At 48.2% G+C, this 20,977-nt stretch overlaps 1 protein-coding gene across 4 annotated transcripts in view; it reads right to left on the bottom strand.

Moving 5' to 3' along the window:
- Positions 1-2,691: 2,691 nt before the first annotated feature.
- The window catches only part of clstn1 (calsyntenin 1), a 93,863-nt gene continuing 75,577 nt past the window's right edge, over positions 2,692-20,977 (bottom strand). For all 4 annotated transcript variants that reach the window (XM_085967381.1, XM_085967383.1, XM_085967382.1 and 1 more), the window contains 4 exons: positions 14,599-14,744; positions 14,049-14,184; positions 12,064-12,248; positions 2,692-11,912 (listed from right to left, as the gene is read on the bottom strand). In XM_085967381.1, the coding sequence (XP_085823507.1) occupies positions 11,718-11,912; positions 12,064-12,248; positions 14,049-14,184; positions 14,599-14,744 (662 nt within the window). In that variant the 3' untranslated portion in view covers positions 2,692-11,717. The remainder of the gene's footprint in view (positions 11,913-12,063; positions 12,249-14,048; positions 14,185-14,598; positions 14,745-20,977) is intronic.

The following is a 20,977-nucleotide window of genomic DNA, read 5'->3' as shown; positions in this document are numbered from 1 at the left end:
CCTCTGCACCTTTTCCAAGGCCACTATATCAGCCACCTTTTATAAACTAAACCCTGCCCCAGAGAGAGGAAGGGAAACATCGGCACGCAGGTCCCATTGGAGCAGTGGCAGCGAGCTGGGAGGTGGTCACCTGGCCTGGCCACCCTCTCAGCAAAGAAACACATCAAAAGCTGACAAGGAAACAAAAGCAGAAGTTGGCACGTTTGTCAAGGAGATAATTTTTCTTCTTTCTGCCTTAGCGCCCGGGTCTCCAGGTTACACACCTGCTAGGGTCAAAAGAGTAGGGTTATCCAAGGCCGCTGCCGAATGTTATCCTCTCGCCAACATTTTTTTTTGTTACTGTCTTGCTCTCCAATCACGTTCTCCCCACAGGAGAGCAGGGATCACCACCTCAGCAGTGTAGAGATTGAACTAGTGACCCTCACCACAGTAGCATTGCATGCCTGTGCTACCAGATGGCGCTTCACCACACTTTGGGCAAACAGTGCTTAACATTTTGAAGTAGCCAGTGGCTGTTGAATACCACACAAGTGCTACACAAATTCTGCAGAATAATTTGAACATTGCAGGAAGTACAATTCCCCCTAGTGGTCAAAAGTAGAAAGCAACTTTACAAAATAAACAATCAAGTTTATCCGTTAAAATTTTCTACCCTCCCCTCAACCAGTGTCATCAGCCCTCACTTAGCTCATTCAAAGTGCCGTTCTTCATATTCGAGCATAGATGAGTCAGTAGAGGGGTACTGCATCCAAGCCCACACTCCTTCCTCAGCTGAGACACACGTGCACATTTTCCATTGGCAGCCACTGCATTTGCAACCCCATCCGATTTTTCCCCTCCTCAACCCCGTGAACACGCCGATCAATGGTTGCTACCTGCATCGCCAGCTAAGTTAAGCATCAAGGGGTCTTCCCGGTCTGAATTGCTTAGTGAACCACGGGGACCCATATTTGGTTCTAGAGTTCCAAAGCACCGCTCCAACGGAAGTATTCCAGGTCAGAGCAATCCTCTTCCCTTCCCATTATGCATTTTGATCTTGCGACCCCCCCTAAAGGATGGTCTCAGGATCAGTTGACAAATTTCAACCTCATTCAAAACAGAGTTATCCCCACCCAACTTCCCTTGCAAGAGGTCACAAAGGTCTCCCTAGAAAAGGTGTTCAAAAAACAGCAACTGTACAACCTCCTACACCAACCCCCTCCCCCAGAACAATACATCATCTTGGATCTCTGGCCATTTAACTCAACAGGGTATCCATTTGATCTGATTCTGCACTGGCTCAGAATCTGGAAGGTCTCTGGAGATGAAGTTTTAAAAAAAAAAGTCTGACCGTGAGATTTGAGAGGTTGAGAGTAGAAGGAAAAACACTTAGCGAGGCCACTTGCTCCCACAGGTCAAATTCCAGCAAGATGCATTACTTCAACCAGGCAAGAGGCTACCCTTTTCTGGCAGCAATCTGTAATTAAAATCTCCCAGAGAGTGGGGGGAGCAAACTAAAGCTTTGGAATTTAAGAAATTCAGTTTCAAGCATGAACGACGAGTCAAGAGACTGACCTGCCCCGATCTCCAGCATTAAATCTATTACCATAAGGGGGGTGGGGGAGAGGGGGCTACTGAAGTCACTGATTACCACGAGGGAGGGACTACTGAAGTAATCAATTACCGTAAAGGGAGGGCTACAGAAGTCATATATTAAAGACTTGCATTTATACAGCGCCTTTCATGACCACCAGATGTCCCAAAAGCTCTTTACAGCCAATGAAGTACTTTTTGAAGTGTAGTCGCTGTTCTAATGTGGGAAACGCGGCAGCCAATTTGCGCACAGCAAGCTCCCACAAACAGCAATCTGATAATGACCAGATCATCTGTTTTAGTGATGTTGAGGGAATAAATATTGGCCAGGAAACCAGGGATAACTCCCCCTGCTCTTCTTCAAAATAATGGCATGGGATCTTTTACGTCCACCTGAGAGAGCAGAGGCGGGGCCTCGGTTTAACGTCTCATCCGAAAGACAGCACCTCCGACAGGGCAGCACTCCCTCAGCACTGCACTGGGAGTGTCAGCCTAGATTTTTGTGCTCAAGTCTCTGGAGTGGGACTTGAACCCACAACCTTCTGACTCAGAGGCAAGGGGGCTGCCCACTGAGCCACAGCTGACAGTGGGGGTGGGGAAAGAAAGAGTCCTTGGAGGGGAAGCTACAATGTTGTCCAGGCACATTTACATTTAGCATGTTTATGAGAGGTTAGGGGAATGGACTTGCTTCATTTTAATAGGGTTATTGATGTTCCTGTCACTGTTTTCCTGTATTGCTCTAGTTATGAATTATTTTCTCCTCCCTCCCTTTCCTTCCATTAATCACTGACGACAGAGTAGGATAATTGGTTAAGCTCCATAATATTAATGGTATTCCTGGCCTGGTGTATAGATTTCAGCAAGTGCAGTCAGCGGGGAGAACCACAATTAACCTTAACAAACTTGGGTAAAGTGTAGTGGGGGGGGGGGGGGGGGGGTGGTGTTAGCAGGAAGAGAAAGGGAAGGGTTCCCACCATCAATTATGCATTCCATAAATGGGATAGCATTCTACCTAACAATTACTCCTGAATTATGGTACAACACACGAGAGATCATGTGGGATCCCCACCACATTCTGTCTCTCAAAGGCGGTAAATAGCACACCGTGAGACCAATGTGTATAGGCTAATAGTCAGATTTATTTACAGCTAAATTAAATGCACAGCAGTAAGACACAGAGAATGGTACAATACTTCAAACAAAAATAATCAGTCCACAAGGCATTAAAATATTCTTTTTACAATGTATTTCTCACACGTTGCGATATTAAAACGATTTGCAGCTTAAAGTCTTTTGCAGGCAGCCCGTTGCAATGTTGTGAACGAGCGATGAGATTCCGGTCAATCTCGTGAGTTGAACTTCACGAGCAAATTGAATGTCGGGAGGTGCCTATATATTCCAGTAGCAAAGGCCTCTGAATAAAGAACCATTACTTAATCAAAGGCAATAGCAGATGCTTGCATTTCATGCTAATGAGGCACTCGCACCTTGTCCAGGTCTCTATCAATGTTTTAACCGCAGATAACTTGATTTAACAGCTAAAACTTTGTATCTCGACTTCCCCAGTGTCTGATAATTGGGCTCTCGTCCCTGTTTTTAAATCTGGTAGTGAAAAACAGCTGCCATTTTAGTTATTTCTCAACTGATCAGCATAAAACAACTGTTTTGATGACTCAAAAGTCCTACTTCTTTTCCAGTCACCTTCAGCCTTTCTCTAACCATCTCAAAATTATGGTAAAAACAAATAGCAAAATTCTACCAACGCAGGAAATCCAAATTTTATTTTTTCTTTTAAATTAATTCTCGGGCAGCATTTATTGCCAATCCCTAATTGCTCCGCGCTGGCGATGGGCCTTCTCCTTGAACTGCAGGTGGTTTGATTGGCTTGCTAAACCGCTTCAGAGGGCAGGTAAGAAGATTCAGCCACATTGGTGTGGGACTGGAATCACATGTAGGCCAGACCGGGGTAAGGACGGCAGGTTTCCTTCCTCAAAAAGCACATTCGTGAACCAGTTGGGTTTTTACAATAATCCAACATCTTCGTGTTAAGGGTTCTGACAAAAGGTCACCGAGCCGAAACGTTAACCCTAACCTTCCCCTTGCCTCAGATGCTGCGTGACCTACTAAATGTTCCAGCAGTTTCTGTTTTATTCCACAATTACTGTTCGTTCCTCCAATTATTTTTTTTTAAAGCGAGAAATTTAACTCCATTTTAACTATGTTTTACATTTCAGTGAATACAAATAGTTTTGCCAATAAGTTTTCACGAGATCAAATTCTGGTTAAGAATTTTCTCAAGATTAAACAGCAACTTAATTCCATCACATTATCACCAAAACGCATCTTTGCTTTATTACTGATTAGTCACAAATCAACTATGTCACCGCCAGGCACGCTTCCTCCTGAATTAGACTTTTATAATTCTTCCAGGCGGTGCACACAAATTTATTTGTACAGATAAATTCAGTAACAGACATTAATATTGCACAGTCACACATTATTCTACCAGAATACTGAAGCTACTGTTTTATGTATTCGCATTTCAACATAACATGGATTTGAAGTAGTTCACACATACAATGCAACATTCAGAGGCTGCAACCCATCTGTTGGAAACAATACAGTAAAAGAAACACTGGAGTTTGAACCATTTTACACAATCACTAAAAAGACAAACACTGGTTTGAAGTGTTCTTTCTTTATTTGACACTGTAGTGCAACAGGCAAAAAGTTTAATCACCCCAAGAAACTGCACACTACAGAACTCATTAAAACATGCTGGACAATATTGTAGTGTTTAGGGCTGGAAATTTATTGTAGCTCAAAGACTGTTCAAACTGACCTATCATATACAGATCTGTAAGTAATACCCATATTGGCTACATACAATTTATAACATGATTACACCTGTTAGCTTTTAACATGATAGCCTTTAAGTCTAACATTATCTACGATGACGATATATGGATAGACTTCAAGTCTCATACACAACATGAACACAAGACATCTATGTCAGACAAATACTTTAAACATAGGATTTATACTTTTCCACCTTTTGAAAAAAAACTAGCAATTTTTTTTTTTAAAACTTGACGGAAAAAAAAAGAATCAAGTAAAACCATATGCCCCCACTGTTAAGAAATCTACAATTTAAAGTTACAAAAGAATTTTTTTTTTTTTTTTTTTTTTTTTTTTTGAGACTATTCCACTTCCTGGATGTACATTAAGTTACGCTATTTGCAAAAATCAAGGCACTCCCAACCAGCTCATCTCAATCCAGTTTAAATTACATGTTTCTGCTCAGGACAGATCCTGATCCATGGAATGGGAGAAGCAAGATGTAAAAAAGCAGACCTGGCTTCAAGGGGTGACTGTGGCCAGAGCATGGAATTACATGCTGTATGGTTGGAAAGGATTTATGAAAATCCTGATTAATAGCACATTCTGTACAAAAACGCTACATTCTTAACTTTCATTTAAAGAAGAACCTTGGATCCTCGTGTCTGGACTTCAGTTGAAATCTCATCTTCAAACACTAACAAATCACTAACTTAGCAGCACGCAAATATATTTTCAATTAGTGGTATAAATGCTACTGGCCCATCCCTGGTTAAGATGCTGGTGTACAACGTTCCCAATTATCCATTAATAGCAATTCTCTCTCGGATGTGAAACAATAGGCCAATTCTACAAAGGTTAGTCACTGTAGTTTATTCACCACAAAGACAGACGGGCTCTTGGAAAACCCATTACAAAACAGAGCTTTAAAATTTCAGTGGAAGGCTACTGTGTTATGTGAAAGAGCTGCATTTTCACTTTAGGCAGTGTAATGACTTAATTTCTGAGCCACCTAAATCAGCAACAATTACTGATACGGTCATTCACATAGCTGCTAATAGAGGCCCTACTCTGGAGATGTCTGTGGGATGCTGGCCTTTTCACAATGCTTTGATATCATAAATGATGCTCAACTACATTCTCTACACTCGAACAAGAATATCTCTCCATGTACACTTCTGATTTCTAAGGTTTACCCTAAGTAACTCAGCCCTGAAAACACTCATCTTTCTATTTGATACTGAAATGCTATGGGCATTCCCATTTGAAACTGCAATGGCAAACACTCTCAATCAAGCATTCCCTGGATTCAGATATTTTTCAAATTGCAGAAATGTTGCAAGAGTCTTTGGGCTAGATTTTCAGTATAGGCAGTTTTGGGGCGCAAAACTTAGCGCCCGCCCGAAGTTAGCGCCCGCCCCAAAGTAGCGCCCCGTTGCCGGAAATTCAGTGGCTTCGCCCTAAGAGGTTGGTGGAGCGCTAAAAGAGGCATTCCACTACTATCTTTAGGCACTAAGCCGGCGGTCCAGAGGGATAGCGCCCAGGCGGGGCGCAGCGCGGGTGCGGTCATTTTTGGACTGACAGCAGACCCCGTGGCGCCGACCAGCTCTTAAAGGGGGAAGGGACGAATTGGTCTGCTGCCACGCCCTGCACACTGCAGCCTTGCAAAGAGGCCTCAACACTGCTGCTCAGCCCCAGGGAGTCATGGCAACGCCAGAGAAGGCCCGTCAGCGTGCCCTGCGCTTCTCAGAGGGTGATCTGGACATAATGGTCACAGCTCTGGAGGTGAGGCACAAGATCATGTTCCCAGAGAGTGGGAGGGATCCAACCCACCACAACTACACCAAAGCCTGGAAGCAGATCGCCCAGAGGGTGACGTTCACCGGCGATGCCCCCAGGACCCACAAACAATGTCGTAAAAAACACAACGACCTGACCAGGATTGTCAGGGTGAGTACCCTTTCCAGTCTCCTCCTCATTCTTGCATGTACACCTGACATGATGGGCAAAGGGAGCTGAAAGTCCTATTGGCCAGCCCTCAGCCAGCAGCATTGGGACAGTCATGAGCATCAATTGGCCATTCGGCACTCTACACTCTGGCCAAGCTATTCCACAATGGGAGGCAGTGCACACTACATCAGGGCTTCACTCTGGCCAAGCTATTCCACCATGGGAGGCAGTGCACACTACATCAGGGCTTCTCTCTGGCCAAGCTATTCCACCATGGGAGGCAGTGCACACTACATCAGGGCTTCACTCTGGCCAAGCTATTCCACCATGGGAGGCTGTGCACACTACATCAGGGCTTCACTCTGGCCAAGCTATTCCACCATGGGAGGCTGTGCACACTACATCAGGGCTTCACTCTGTCCAAGCTATTCCACCATGGGAGGCAGTGCACAGTACATCAGGGCTACACTGCGCACTTACAGCCCGTCCTTTCTCTTGCAGGCTAAAGTAGCCTTTAATCGCCAGGCCCGTGCTAGGGGTGGCCGCGCCAAGCTGCAGAAGCTCACTCGGCTGGAGGAGCACGTGTGTGTGCTCATGGGAGCCCGTGTGCTCGTCCCCACAGCGTGCGGAGTAGCCGACCCTCCACTGCCCGGCAATGGTAAGGACCTCGCCTTTTGGCCCTCTCACGTCGCACTGGCCCATCCGAACTACCTCCTTTGCCACTGTCCCACCAATGCGCTGAATGCCACCAGTCCTAACTCCCTCGCTGACGCCGTCTCCTCACTCTGAAGCTACTCTTGTGCATTCCTGCTTTCAGCTGGTGACGACCAGGACCCTGAAGCTGCCAGTGACAGCACCTCTGAGCAGGAGGAGGAGGAGGAGCAAGCCGGACCATCGGGGGAACAGTCACGTCCCGCAGGAGAGGAGGAAATGCTTGACACCTCCTCACTGGACGAGTGCCTGGAGGAACTGTCGCAGGGCAATGCAGCTTCTGGGACCAGTGGCGTCCAGCCACCCAGGAGCCGTGCGCATGGCCCGCGGCCTTCCCCCCAAAGGGGGCAAGGATCAGAGGGGAGTGCTGCTGACCGGCACACTCGCCGCCACCAACGTGACAAGGGTCCCCTAGTTCGGTCCCCTCCTCCCCAGCGGGAGAGTCGCGACTCCAGTCCGGACACCTTCACCTTGGAGGAGGTGCGGAAGCTGGATAAGATGGCTGAGGATTCGGACCGGCGCCACACGGAGCTCATGAGCGTGGTGGGGCGCATGCCTGAGGCCATCGAGTTGCTGGCGACCAGTGTTCGCGAGTTCGGGGCAGCAACTGCCGCGAGTGGCGGCATGCTGACTGATGCCGTCAAGACCCTGGCGGATGTGATGCGGGCGCACACCAGGACAACAGGGGCTCTCACTGCTGCCACACGCACTGTCTCAGGCAGGCATCGCCAGGGCAGCCGCCGCGCTGGACCATCCCAGCAAGCCGCCCCTCGGCTGATTGTTGCGGATCCTGCAGTGCGGGCCCGGCCGAGTGCCACCGCGCCACAGCACCAGCCAGCGCATCCCAGACGCCAGCTGGCCCACATTGCGCCATCCGTCGCCGCCATTCCCCCACTGGGGCATCAAGGGCAAGCGGCTGCAGCTGATGGTGGCCAGGCTCAGGTGCGCCACTCAGCAGCCGGCCCCTCGAGGCCCAAACGCCATGTAGGCCACCCCCCAGCGGCATCTGGCGGAAGGGCATCTGAGCCTCAGGCGCCTTCCCCCAGCCTCGCAGCAGCCACTGGGCAGAGCTTGCAAAGGAGCAGCAGGCCGGGCAGGGGAGGCAAAAGGCTGGGCAAGGTCTCGCCCTCGCAGGCCACTCAGTAGAGGGTGTGGCCAGCTTTCCATTTATATGGCGGTGGCCATCTTTATTTTGCCCATGGTTGTGTTGTTGGAGGGCTTATTTTTTGCGTTAGGCCGACGTTGAGGCCCGGTTTGAAGAAATGTGGAGTGACTCCTCCCCAGTTTGCGGGAGTGAGTCGTTTGTTGGGCTTTTTGTGGGGCCCGTTTATTGTTTTTGGGGATTCATGTTGGAAGGGCTTTTCATTCTTGTGTAATAAATAATTATCTTTATTCATGCAGTCTCCATGATTGTTCTTCTTAATGTTTGTTGGCTTCGCCGGCTGAGGGCTTGCGGAGCGGCTGCATTCATCTCCCCTCATGGCCCCTGGCCATTCCCTGACAGGGGGCTTAGAAGTACCGTGTAATAAGGTGGCGTCGTGCGGCCCTTGGCCCTGGTCGCTCCCTCCTGGGAACGTACTCCTGCTCCTCCTCCTCCTCCTCCTCCTCATGCTCCTCCTCCTGAGGTGCTGGTCCAACGTCAGGTGGCAGTGCCTGAGTCCTGCAGATAGCCAGGTTGTGTAGCATGCAGCAAACCACCACAAATTGGGAGACCCGGTCCGGCGAATACTGGAGAGCTCCTCCGGAGCGATCAAGGCAGCGGAACCGCTGCTTGAGGACCCCAATAGTTAGCTCGATGATGTTGCGGGTGGTTTGATGGCTCTCGTTGTAGCCCTCTTCAGCAGCGGTCCTGGGTGCGTGGAGCGGGGTCATGAGCCAGGTGCACAAAGGATAGCCTTTGTCCCTGAGTTGCCATCCTCTTGGGGGAGGCTGTGCCTGGAACATGACATGCACAGTACTCTGCCGCAGGATAAAGGCATCGTGGCTGCTGCCTGGGAAGCTGCAATTGACTGCCATGATGCGCTGCTTGTGGTCACACACCAGCTGCACAGAGAATGGTAGCCCTTCCTGTTGCAATACTGCTCGCCATGCTCCAGTGGGGCCCGCAAAGCCACATGCGTACAGTCAATGGCGCCCTGCACCAAGGGGAATTCCCCGAGTCTGGAAAATCCCAATGCGCGCTGATGCTGGCTCTCCAGGGCCATGGGGAAGGAGATGAATTGGCTTCTCCTTCTGAACAGTGCTTCGGCCACCTGGCGGATGCAGTGATGCACGCCGTACTGGGAGATGTTTGCTATGTCCCCAGCAGCGTATTGGAAGGAGCCAGTGGCATAGAAGTTCAATGCCACCGTCACCTTCACTTCCACCGACAGAGACGTCCTGCACCTGAGCTTTGGCCGCAGATCTCGGCGAAGCAGGTGGCAGATCTCTGCAATCACCTCCTTTCGGAATCGGAGCCTTTTAACACATCCCGCGGCACTCATGTTTAGGTACGAGTGCTGCTGGCGGTATAGCCTGACTGGGTAAGGCCTACGTGGCCGACGCCTGTAGCCCCCTCTGCCTCTAGCCAGGGCTGCCCCTCTCACAATGCATCTGCGAGCCCTACAGACATGGAGCTGCAGCTCCGCGTTGGCACCCCATGCAACCCCCATCAAATCCTGGCAAACACTCAAATTTCCAAAAGGCCACTTGCAGCGCTCTGGCCTGAGTCCAAAAATACCTGGCTCTTGCTGCTTGAAACCAGTTAGCTATCCTCCTTGTTGTGTCTCCAGAAATGCGTTGCACAAGAGTGTTTTCTGAAAAAAGGCTGGCCTTTATACTGGAGAGCACGTCCCCTTTAATTTGCGCCCCCCGGGGCCCGCGCTGGTTGTGTTGCGTTCCTTTTTCCAAATGCTCCGGCCGCCGGCCGCACAATGGGGCGGTCCGACTGAAGTTTGGAATCGGGGCGGCCAAAGGGCGTTGCACGAGGATGTGACGTCATTTTCTGCGCGCGCATCCGGGCGGGCGCTAAACTTTGCGCCGGCGCTAATGGGCAACTTAATTTGGGGCGGGGCGCAAACTGCGCTGTGCATGGGCGCTACACGCATAGCGCCCGAAAATCACTTCTCTTAAGGCGCTAACTGCTGGCGCTAGCAACTGAAAATCTAGCCCTTTATTCTCAAGATTTTTGATTCTCGCAAGAGTTTTGCAATTCTAAGTAATTCGAGGAGAAGAAAAGGACGCAAGAGCACAGAACTGTCACTGCATCCACTTCCCACCAGGTCTTGCTTTTTCTTAGAGAGTAGCCAAATTCATCTCATCCCTTCTAACCATTTACACATTACCTCAGTCACAACAAAAGTCCTCACATAAATTCTGCAACAGCTATAATCTTGCCAATCACTTTGACCACAAATACTCCCGAGATCCTTTTCAATTTCTCCTGTTCGTTCAGCCAGGCCTGCTCTGTGCATCTCACCAAAGCTGCATATTTTAGTACCTTTCTGGCAAGCATTCTTTCATATCAATTAAAAATTCATTTAAAAAACATGGAGGCAGAGCACTGTTTTAAAACCACCAAACACGTGATTCACAAATATGAGCCAATTTCTTTGTACAATTTCAACTACAATATTACCAGGAGAAACCGAACTTTACTAAATGTAAACAAAGAGCTTAAAACTACAGTACAATTCAATGTACAGGAACTATTGGTAGTTATTTCAAATGTGTATTGATCCAACAGGGATGGTTCTCAAAGAAAGCCTATTAAGTTCTTGCTTTTGTTGAGTCCATCTCTCCCCATTGTAAATCCTCCATTTTAAAAAGACAGTATTACCTTTGCTTGGTCTATACAGGGCCTGCTTTAACACCAATCCACCCACCCAAGGCAGAGTGAAACTTTTAGAGTCACCAAGTGGTTGCCAATTCTACATTCTGATTAACCTTTACTTTCATTTTAACTGGGGGAAATAAATATTTGAGGATAGAGAAGTTTTATGCCAAAGGGCATACAGTCTTAAAGTCTAACTACAGGTTTATGCTGGTTAAGCAGTTAAAATTGCCCAAAAAACATTTTCCCTTTACTTCAGCTTTAACAGTTGAACACATTTTACAGCAGTACTATTTTATGTAGCGCCAGTAAGGCTGACTTTATCATAATTAAACTTAGTTACAACACAGCCAGAATATTTTAAAAGTATGTTGAGCAGGTTTGACTTGGAGCCTCAAGAGGCCAACATAAAAGATACACTGTCTCTTTAAACGTCTGCTTTTCAAACTCAAGTTTGTCCAATCCCTGTTTTCACTACCACAATGACATTAATTACATAATTTCAATATATTTACAAAATATTAAAAATCTTGTTATTCCTCTACATAAATCGACCTCTTCTGCAATTTTTTTCCACATGCTCTAGAAAAAAATTTAATGACCAGGTCAAAACCAAGCAACTTTAAACGCTACTCAATGCAATTTTTCTTCTTTCAATGGAAACAGAAAATAGCAAAGCTGCCTCTTAGAGCAAAAGGGACAGTCCTGAAAATCGTGTGTATTGTCTAGCTAGAGTCACTCATCCGATGACAAGAAAAAAGTGCAAGATGGTTCCTTAGGTAAGATGGAGTGGGCAACGGAGTCTCCAAAAGCACAAAGCGACAACAGGAAAAAATCAATAGGTAAGAGTCGAGTCATCCCATTCAAGTTGCTGCTGTCTGTTTACATTCTGCTGGTCTTCCTCCTGCTCACCTTCTTCCTCACTGCTTTCAGATTCTGCACTAGTAATGTCATCTTCCTCATCACCTTCCTCACTTTCTTCCTCCTCTTCCTCCTCCTCCTCCTCACTACTGTGCTGGTCCTCGTATGTCTAGTGAGGCAACATAATAGATCATTACTACAAGCAATTCAATGATCCCTCAGTCCCTTCAAGATGTAAAATAAAAACACACACAATCAGCAATTTATTTCTCCAATGAATAGGAATTTCAAAAAATGCTTTGGATTAAATAGCTATTTACCTCCATAGGGTTCACTGTAATTGTCAAGGCTGAATCATCCCAATCCATCTCATTCTCTTTCCCATTCTCCTGATCCCGCATAGTCCGCTGATGTGCGGCACGGATTCGGAAAACCCCAAGGATTATCATGAAGACCAGGAAGCTGACGCAAACCACGATGACAATTGTTGCTGCGCTGGGCACAACTTGGGGGGGGGGGGGGGGGGGGGGGGGAAAGTAAGTTTTTTTTTAAAAAACTAAAAAGGCAACAGTTTACAGCCAAGAACATAGTTCACAAGAACGTATGCATTCACTAAAACTACCTTTCACAAAGGATCGTGACTTGCTTGGCACAGCGTGATATTTTACTCCAGGTCCACACTTGCATCCAACTGCAATGGCTGTATTTTAACACCAAATTTGTAACTAGATTTTATAATGTGGCTATCTGGCATTTATTGTGAACTTCATTTTTAAAACCTGATCCTTAGGATCTCCCAGACCATTTTTCATTTGAAGCAATTTGCTCCAGGCCTTTAGGAAGTCACCAAATGGAACCATGGGTGACTTCCATCTAGCATGAGACAGCTACTTGGGTAGGTGACCAGTTATCGAACAGAACTGGTAGCTGCCTGAAAGCAGGTTACTCTCAGTCCTGATGCTGGAAGAACACACAGAATTGAACAAATTTTAAATTACGTATCTTGGGTAGGATCTTCATTTTTTTCACGTGGAATAACAGAAAAAAAATCATGAGAGCACTGGTACTTCTATATCACGACAGCCAAGCAAATCTCAATCTTTTGTAGCCTGCATTATACACAAAGTCACCTAGAATCACGTCTTAGTGCAGGTGGCAGCAGAAAATATTTGAAACGACGAGGTAAATAAACAAAGAGGAAAGGAATACTATATACCCAAATTTCAGTTGATACTTTAGGACTAATTAAAACAAGGGTGGGATGGAACCAAAAAGAGAAGTGTCTCGATGTGTTTATTTATAAAAATAAAAAGCTCATTTGCTGGGAGATTGATCCAATAACTAATGTTGGGACCTTTGAAGTCTTTCCTCCAGCAGAGTCAGAAGAGGTCGAGAATCAGAAATGACTTCAACAACCTTCACGACAGCCCTATCAATTAACCCAGAATAAAACTGCAGTTGCCTTTATTGTTTTAATATGATGAAATACAATTTCCATACTTAATTTTGTCTGTATTTTGGTTGTATGCGAGACTGGGTGGGTAGGTGGCAGCCCGGCAGCCCCTGTGGGTAGGAGGTGGCATTAATTCTTGCAAAATCATTTACAGTTTTCCAAATGTTCACAACGCTCTCCAGAGATTCTGGACTAGCTCATGCACTGCAAGTCGTTATGCAGTTCTTGAAGACAGCGCAAGGCCTTTGACATGGCCTCTGTTGCTGGAAAGGTCCAGCGACAGAATCTGCATTTTAGATCAGCTACTGGCATTAGCTGTCCAAGGTGGTCAAAGTGAGACTTTGATGGGAACAATATTTGCAAAATCAAATAGTAACACTGAACTGTTAAGACCTTGATTCAAAAAAAGTATAAAAAGAGGAATAGCTGGATTCTAATAAATACAACGAATTGTCAAGAAATTAACCACAGGCAAATTCAAAAACCTTTTTCTACTGTAAATACTGGGATTGATTTGATGAGTGTAACCCTTGCTTGGCTTTAGAGAATGAGGCTTTACATACAGGCACATTGGGGAAACTCAGGCATGGTACTGACTCATATTGCAAGGATGTAGACTTCGTGGCTTGGTGCCTCCTTTAATTCTCATTAGGATGGCTGCTTATACATTTTTACTAGCATACAAAACATTTCACCCAGTACAGTACTTTTGATTAAACCAAGGTCTTATCAGAAATTCTACTGAATTGAAAGCTATTGCCTCAAGCTTTGAAAAAACCCTGAAAAAGGTAGAGATTTCAAAATCCACCTTGTATATAAAAACTGTATTCATAATGAAACTTTTCCAGGTACCTGAGGATGGGTGGGGATTTGCAAGATTGTGTCCAGACAAGTCAACTGAAGCATGATGAACTGGGTGAACAAACTCTGGCTGGGCCAACACATGGTTGGGGTGCTCCACTGGATTAGCAGTGTGAATCACGTTGACCTGAAAATAACATGTATCTCAGTTAAATTGACTGCAAGACTCAGATTAGAGGGTGTAAAGTTAAAATTGTATTTAATGGATATCAAGCCAGGTCCCATTTCACTTCAATTTAAATCTCAAAAGGGAATAGTTTTACATTAGTAACCTTTCACAATAAGAATTCCAAATAGACCAAGAATTTTGTACATTCTTGGATAAGATTCAGATTTATTCACGGGGCTTCTATTGAAATCAATACGCCAATGCAAAAGAAGAATTTAATTTTTCTTTGCTCTGTCAAATGCACAAAACTATGCTTTAAAGTTGAGATGCTATCTCCTGATCACCCAATATTTGTACTCAATTTTTAAAGATTCTAATGCAACAAAAGTTTGTAAGCTTCTTCCACAAAAGCCGAAAGCAGTTTTCACCTACCTCAACTTTGAACTCATTACTGGCATAGCGCCCATTCAGCTCTGAGCAAACAAGCTGAAACTTCCTTTCAAACAGCGACTCACTGTTCCAGTTTCGGTAACGGATCAAATGCAGCATCGCTTCATAATTTGCCATTGTCTCAACACCTGTACAAATCAAAATAATGCAAGAACATGAAACAGATTTCAAAAAAGGTAGCGAGTATTAGGATTTTCATTCCAAAATTGTTGCAAGGCAGAAGACTCAAACGGACAGAACGCCTCAATAGCTCAGCGTGTTTATCCAGTGAGCAGCTGAACCAGATTAGAGAGGCCCTCAATATGAGCTGTTATTTTATCTGCCAGCAGAGGGGGATAGTAGTGTTAATATTGGTGTTAGCATCCCTGGGTTAGGGGAGAGGGAGAAAGACAGTCAGGTTGCTATTTCAGATTGCTGCCCAGTGATCTTTGCTGCAAGTGATAACTCTTGCAGTCAAATAGTGATATACCTATCAATTCCTCCAATAAAAGGCGAAGAGTTACGAAGGTGACTAAAGGTTTTTATTGACTAAATAACAGAGCCCACTCTCGTGGGTGATCCGATCCAAGCAGGAGGAATACCAGCCAGTCGCTCACCTTTATACCTGGCCTGGTGGGTGGAGCCAAGGCGGAGTCGGCAGTGGTCATCCCAGGTATAGCAGTGTGGCAAGAGGCGACCTCGTACCGTGATACAATAGTGGTCAGTGATACAGTTATAACGAACAGTGGTGAACAGTGCTAACTACTAACAGTGATACGATAGTGAACGTGGTTTACCACATTCACCCCTTGTTTAGAATTAAGTCCGGCGGGGTGAAGTGTACTACCAATTCTGGTAGGTCAGTCTGTCCGGAGGCTTCGTAAGCCTCTCCGATCGCCGCAGCGGTGGTGTTGCCTTATCCGGTGCTGGTGCCTTATCCGGTGTTGATGCTGGTGTTTGCGTGGTCGGCGAGGGCTCGTGGGGTTCCGGCATGCCGTCTACCTGGACTGAGGTTGGGGGGGGTGGTGGCGGTGTTTCCGGATCGGCTGAGGGTGCGAGGTCTCGTAGGGAGACAGTGTCCTCCCGCCCGTCTGGGTACGCCACGTAGGCGTACTGGGGGTTGGCGTGCAGGAGGTTCACCCTCTCGACCAGGGGGTCCGTTTTATGGGTCCTCACGTGTTTCCGCAGCCAGACCGGCCCCGGGGCGGTCAGCCAGGTTGGTAGAGTGGTTCCCGTAGTCGACTTCCTGGGGAAAACGAACATTCGTTCATGGGGGGTGGTGTTAGTGGCCGTGCAAAGTAATGACCGGATGGAGTGCAGCGCTGTCGGGAGGACTTCTTGCCAGCGGGAGGTTGGGAGGCCCTTAGACTTTAAGGCTAAGAGGACGGCCTTCCATACCGTCGCGTTCTCTCTTTCCACCTGACCGTTACCTCTGGGGTTGTAGCTGGTGGTCCTGCTTGCTGCAATACCTCTCTCTAGGAGGAATTGCTGGAGTTCCTCGCTCATGAAGGAGGAGCCCCGGTCGCTGTGTATATAGTTCGGGAACCCGAACAAGGCGAAGAGGGCATTCAGGCACTTAATGACCGTGCTACTGGTCATGTCGGGGCAGGGGAAGGCAAAGGGGAAACGGGAGTACTCATCAACGATGTTGAGGAAGTACACATTACGGTCAGAGGACGGGAGGGGCCCCTTAAAGTCGATGCTCAGGCGCTCGAAGGGGCGGGTGGCCTTGATCAGGCTTGCTCGGTCCGGCCTATAGAAGTGCGGTTTGCACTCCGCACAGGTCTGGCAGTTCCTGGTCATGGTCCTGACCTCCTCGATGGAGTAGGTCAGGTTGCGGGCCTTAATGAAATGGTAGAGTCTGGTGACTCCGGGGTGGCAGAGCTGGTCGTGGAGGGTCTGAAGCCTATCGATATGCGCGCTGGCGCATGTCATTCGTGAAAGGGCATCAGGGGATTCGTTCAGCTTGCCTGGCCGGTACAAGATCTCATAATCGTAGGTGGAGAGCTCGATTCTCCATCTCAAAATCTTGTCATTCTTGATTTTGCCCTTCAGCTTGTTATTAAACATGAAAGCCACCGAACGCTGGTCGGTGAGGAGGGTAAATCGTTTGCCTGCCAGGTAGTGCCTCCAGCGCCGTACTGCCTCCACGATCGCCTGGGCCTCTTTCTCGACCGACGAATGTCGGATCTCGGGGCCCTGTAGGGTCCTTGAGAAGAAGGCCACTGGCCTCCCCTCCTGGTTTAGGGTGGCGGCTAAGGCGAAGTCGGATGCGTCGCTCTCCACCTGAAAGGGGATGGACTCGTCCACTGCGTGCATCGTGGCCTTGGCTATGTCTCCCTTAATGAGGGAGAAGGCCGCGCACGCCTCCTCCGTGAGGGGGAAGGAAGTGGCTTTCAGGAGGGGTCTGGCTTTGTCCGCGTAATTGGGTACCCATTGGGCATAGTAGGCGAAAAGCCCCAGGGTTCTCCTAAGTGCTTTAGGGCAGTGGGGGAGGGGTAGCTCCATGAGGGGGCGCATTCTTTCTGGGTCGGGGCCGATGATTCCGTTCTCCACTACGCAGCCGAGGATGGCAAGGCGCGTGGTGTTAAACACGCATTTCTCCTTATTGTAGGTGAGGTTCAGCCGTTGGGCCGTACGGAGGAATTTCTCCAGATTCGCGTCATGTTCCTGCCGGTCGCGGCCGCAGATAGTGACGTTATCTAGGTAGGGGAATGTAGCCTGCAGTTCGTTCTGGTCAACCATCTGGTCCATCTCCCTTTGGAAGACCGAGACCCCATTAGTGACACCGAAGGGGACCCTAAGGAAGTGGTATAGGCGCCCATTCGCCTCGAAGGCGGTATACTGGCGGTCCTCAGGGTGGATAGGGAGTTGGTGGTAGGCCGACTTCAGGTCGATGGTCGAGAATACTTTATACTGTGCAATCTGATTGACCATGTCAGATATGCGGGGGAGGGGGTATGCGTCCAGCTGGGTATATCTGTTTATGGTCTGGCTGTAGTCGATGACCAGGCGGTTTTTATCGCCAGTCTTTACGACTACGACCTGGGCACGCCAGGGGCTGCTGCTCCCCTCGATAATGCCCTCTTTCAGGAGGCGCCGCACCTCAGAGCTAATGAAGGCTCTGTCCCCGGCGCTATACCGCCTGCTTTTGGTAGCGACGGGTTTGCAGTCAGGGGTAAGGTTAGCAAACAGAGAGGGTGGCGGGACCGTGAGGGTGGAGAGGCTGCAGGTGTTACGCGGTGGGCGGTTTAACGTTTGCTGGTTGTTGACTGTGAGTGGGGGGAGGGGTCCACCGTATGCTAGGGTTACGCTTTGGAGGTGGGATTGGAAGTCCAGCCCTAGTAGGACGGCAGCGCAGAGATGGGGGAGGACGAGGAGTTTAAAGTTTTTATACTCCGTGCCCTTAACCGACAGGGTCACGACACAGTAGCCGCTGATGTCCGTGGCGTGGGACCTCGATGCCATCGAGATTCGGCTGCGCGTTGGTAGGACAGAGAGGGAGTAGTGGCTCACCGTGTCTGGGTGGATGAAGCTCTCCGTGCTTCCGCTGTCGAACAGGCAGGTCGTGGCGTGGCCGTTCACTTTGATGTCCATCATTGACTTGGACAGATGGTGCGGGCGGGCTTGGTCCAGGGTGACGGAAGCTAGTGTGTAGCTGAGCGAGTCGTTGTCATCTGCGGGCGAGGCGGTCGGGCGTGGTGAGTAAAATGGCGTCTCCCACGAGGTAGGGCCCCATGAGGCACTATTGGGGTCGGTTGCCTTAATCAAAGATGGCCGCCCCCATGACTCATGTGTGGGGATGCTGGCCTCAGTTGCCCTAAACAAAGATGGCCGCCCCCATGACTCATGTGTGGGGATGCTGGCCTCAGTTGCCCTAAACGAAGATGGCCGCCCCCATAGTTCGCATGCGGCACTGCTGGCCTCTGAGGATCCGCTCCTGCAGGCCTTGGAGAAGTGGCCTTTCTTCAGGCAGGTTTTACATATGGAGTTCTTGGCTGGGCAGCGCGACCTCGGGTGCTTCTCCTGGCCACAAAAAAAACAGCCGGCGGCCCGATCGCGGATGCCCGATGTCGGGGCCGGTGCCGGGGGTGGCGGGGCCGGTCGGGTCCGGGACGCCGACGCAGAGGTAGGTCCCGGGGGCGGCGCTGGGAAGGGTGCTGTGGTAGGGGTCGGGCCCGAGTCCCAGGGTCGCGAGCAGTACCTGGTGAATGCTTCCTGATCTTGGTGGGCCACTTCCAGGGAGATAGCGAGGGCTTCAGCTTTTTCCATGCTGAGGTCTTTAGCTTCCAGCAGTCTTTGCCGTGAGTACTCGGACCGTAGGCCTTTCAGGAATGCGTCGCGGATATTATCTTCAGTATTTTCGGCTGCCGACACCGATTTAAACTCACAGTTCCTGGCGAGTGCATATAGCGCCTGTGAGAATTCGGCTACTGATTCTCCTGGCTGTTGCGGCCGTGATCTTAGGAGGTGCCTAGCGTACATGTAGTTTACCGGGGTCCGGTACTTCTGTTTCAGCAGGTTGATGGCGGTCTCGTAGGTAGTCATGTCCTCGATGAGAGTGTATACTCTCGGGCTCAGTTGTGCCTGCAGGACACTTAGTTTGGATGCCTGAGGGACGCTGGATTCTCTCAGGTATGATTCGAAGCAGACCAGCCAGTGTTTAAAGTCTGCGGCTGAGTTTGCTGCTCGTGGGTTCAGGTCCAGGTACGGCGGTCTGAGGGCTCGCAGCCAAGCTGGCTGGTGTGGCTGTGCTCCTGGGAGCTGCGCTGGTGGCTCCTCCGCCGGTTGTGACTCGTTGTCGGACATCATTAAATTTAGTCAATAAAATTGATATACCTATCAATTCCTCCAATAAAAGGCGAAGAGTTACGAAGGTGACTAAAGGTTTTTATTGACTAAATAACAGAGCCCACTCTCGTGGGTGATCCGATCCAAGCAGGAGGAATACCAGCCAGTCGCTCACCTTTATACCTGGCCTGGTGGGTGGAGCCAACGCGGAGTCGGCAGTGGTCATCCCAGGTATAGCAGTGTGGCAAGAGGCGACCTCGTACCGTGATACAATAGTGGTCAGTGATACAGTTATAACGAACAGTGGTGAACAGTGCTAACTACTAACAGTGATACGATAGTGAACGTGGTTTACCACAAATAGTTTGCTAGCAATTATGGGCAAGGCGCTCACTTAATAATGGAGGTACTAGAGGGGAAGTGGGACCTATCGAACACGACCCCAGCAAGGAGTTAAAGCATTCAAAAGAGATTTGATGAATGAACTATAGAAAACTGAGAGGAAAAAAGCTCAGTTACAGGGATTTTTGCCATACTACATTGTATTAGCAGTAGACAATCAATTTCAGTACCTGAAGTAACTTTTACTTATGCTTTAAGTTGGTTAGATGATGGTGCAGTTATGCACATTTATTGCTCAAGGTAATACCCCCAAAAAGTTATACTCCTTCTATCCAATGTTCTCCCTTTCACCCTTTCGCCAATGTTCCCGCTATAGCGCCACAGGTGGCCCTGCAGCAGCTCATTCAAATGCTAAATCTGCTTGGACAGACAACAGTAAATGCAGATCATCACTGTTGAGCTGGGTCCTGTCCTCGCTCAGCATCACACGCACGCTTCCAGTAGAGGTCAATGGATAGTTATTGGAAACAAACTCCAGCTGTTTTACCCTCCCCAAAACAGGAACAGAGGCCATGTGTAGCATCTGCAATGCCACCTAAGAGAGATTGAATTTTTTGATGTCCATGGGTACACCACCACAATTTGGGGAGGGGGTTGGGGAAAGAGATGAATATTTATCTCATTTCCAAAAAACATTCTTTAAAGTAAGTGTCCTTAAGCCTCACACAAAAAAAAAATCATACCACCAGTCATGTCTGTAAGCCCTAAAACCAGTGGTTTTCAAACTTTACATATTGAGGATCTCCTGCAAATATTGACATTTCCCTGGGGCCCATATCCTAACTTATGGAAAAAAAGACTTGCATTTATTTATATAGATAGATCCTTTCATGACCTCAGGACATCCCAAAGCACTTTACAGCCAATGAAGCACTTTTGAAGTGAAGTCACTGTTGTAATGTGGGAAACGCCGCAGCCAATTTGCGCACAGCAAGCTCCCACAAACAGTAATGTGATAATGACTTGTTTTTTGTGATGTTGATTAAGGGATAAATCTTGGCCAGGACACTGGGGATAACTCCCGTGCTCTTCTTCGAAATAGTGCCATGGGATCTTTTACGTCCATCTTGATAGGGTAGACATGGCCTCTGTTTAACGTCTCATCTGAAAGACAGCACCTCCGACAGTGCAGCACTCCCTCAGTACTGCACTGGAGTGTCAGCCTAGATTTTTGTGCTCAAGTCTCTGG

The sequence above is a fragment of the Somniosus microcephalus genome, chromosome 25 (assembly GCF_052327205.1).
Source record: "Somniosus microcephalus isolate GS21.2 chromosome 25, FLI_Smic_1.0, whole genome shotgun sequence".
Taxonomy (NCBI): Eukaryota; Metazoa; Chordata; class Chondrichthyes; order Squaliformes; family Somniosidae; genus Somniosus; species Somniosus microcephalus.
Note: the sequence above shows the minus strand (reverse complement) of the source record. Positions and strands in the feature narration are given on the sequence as shown.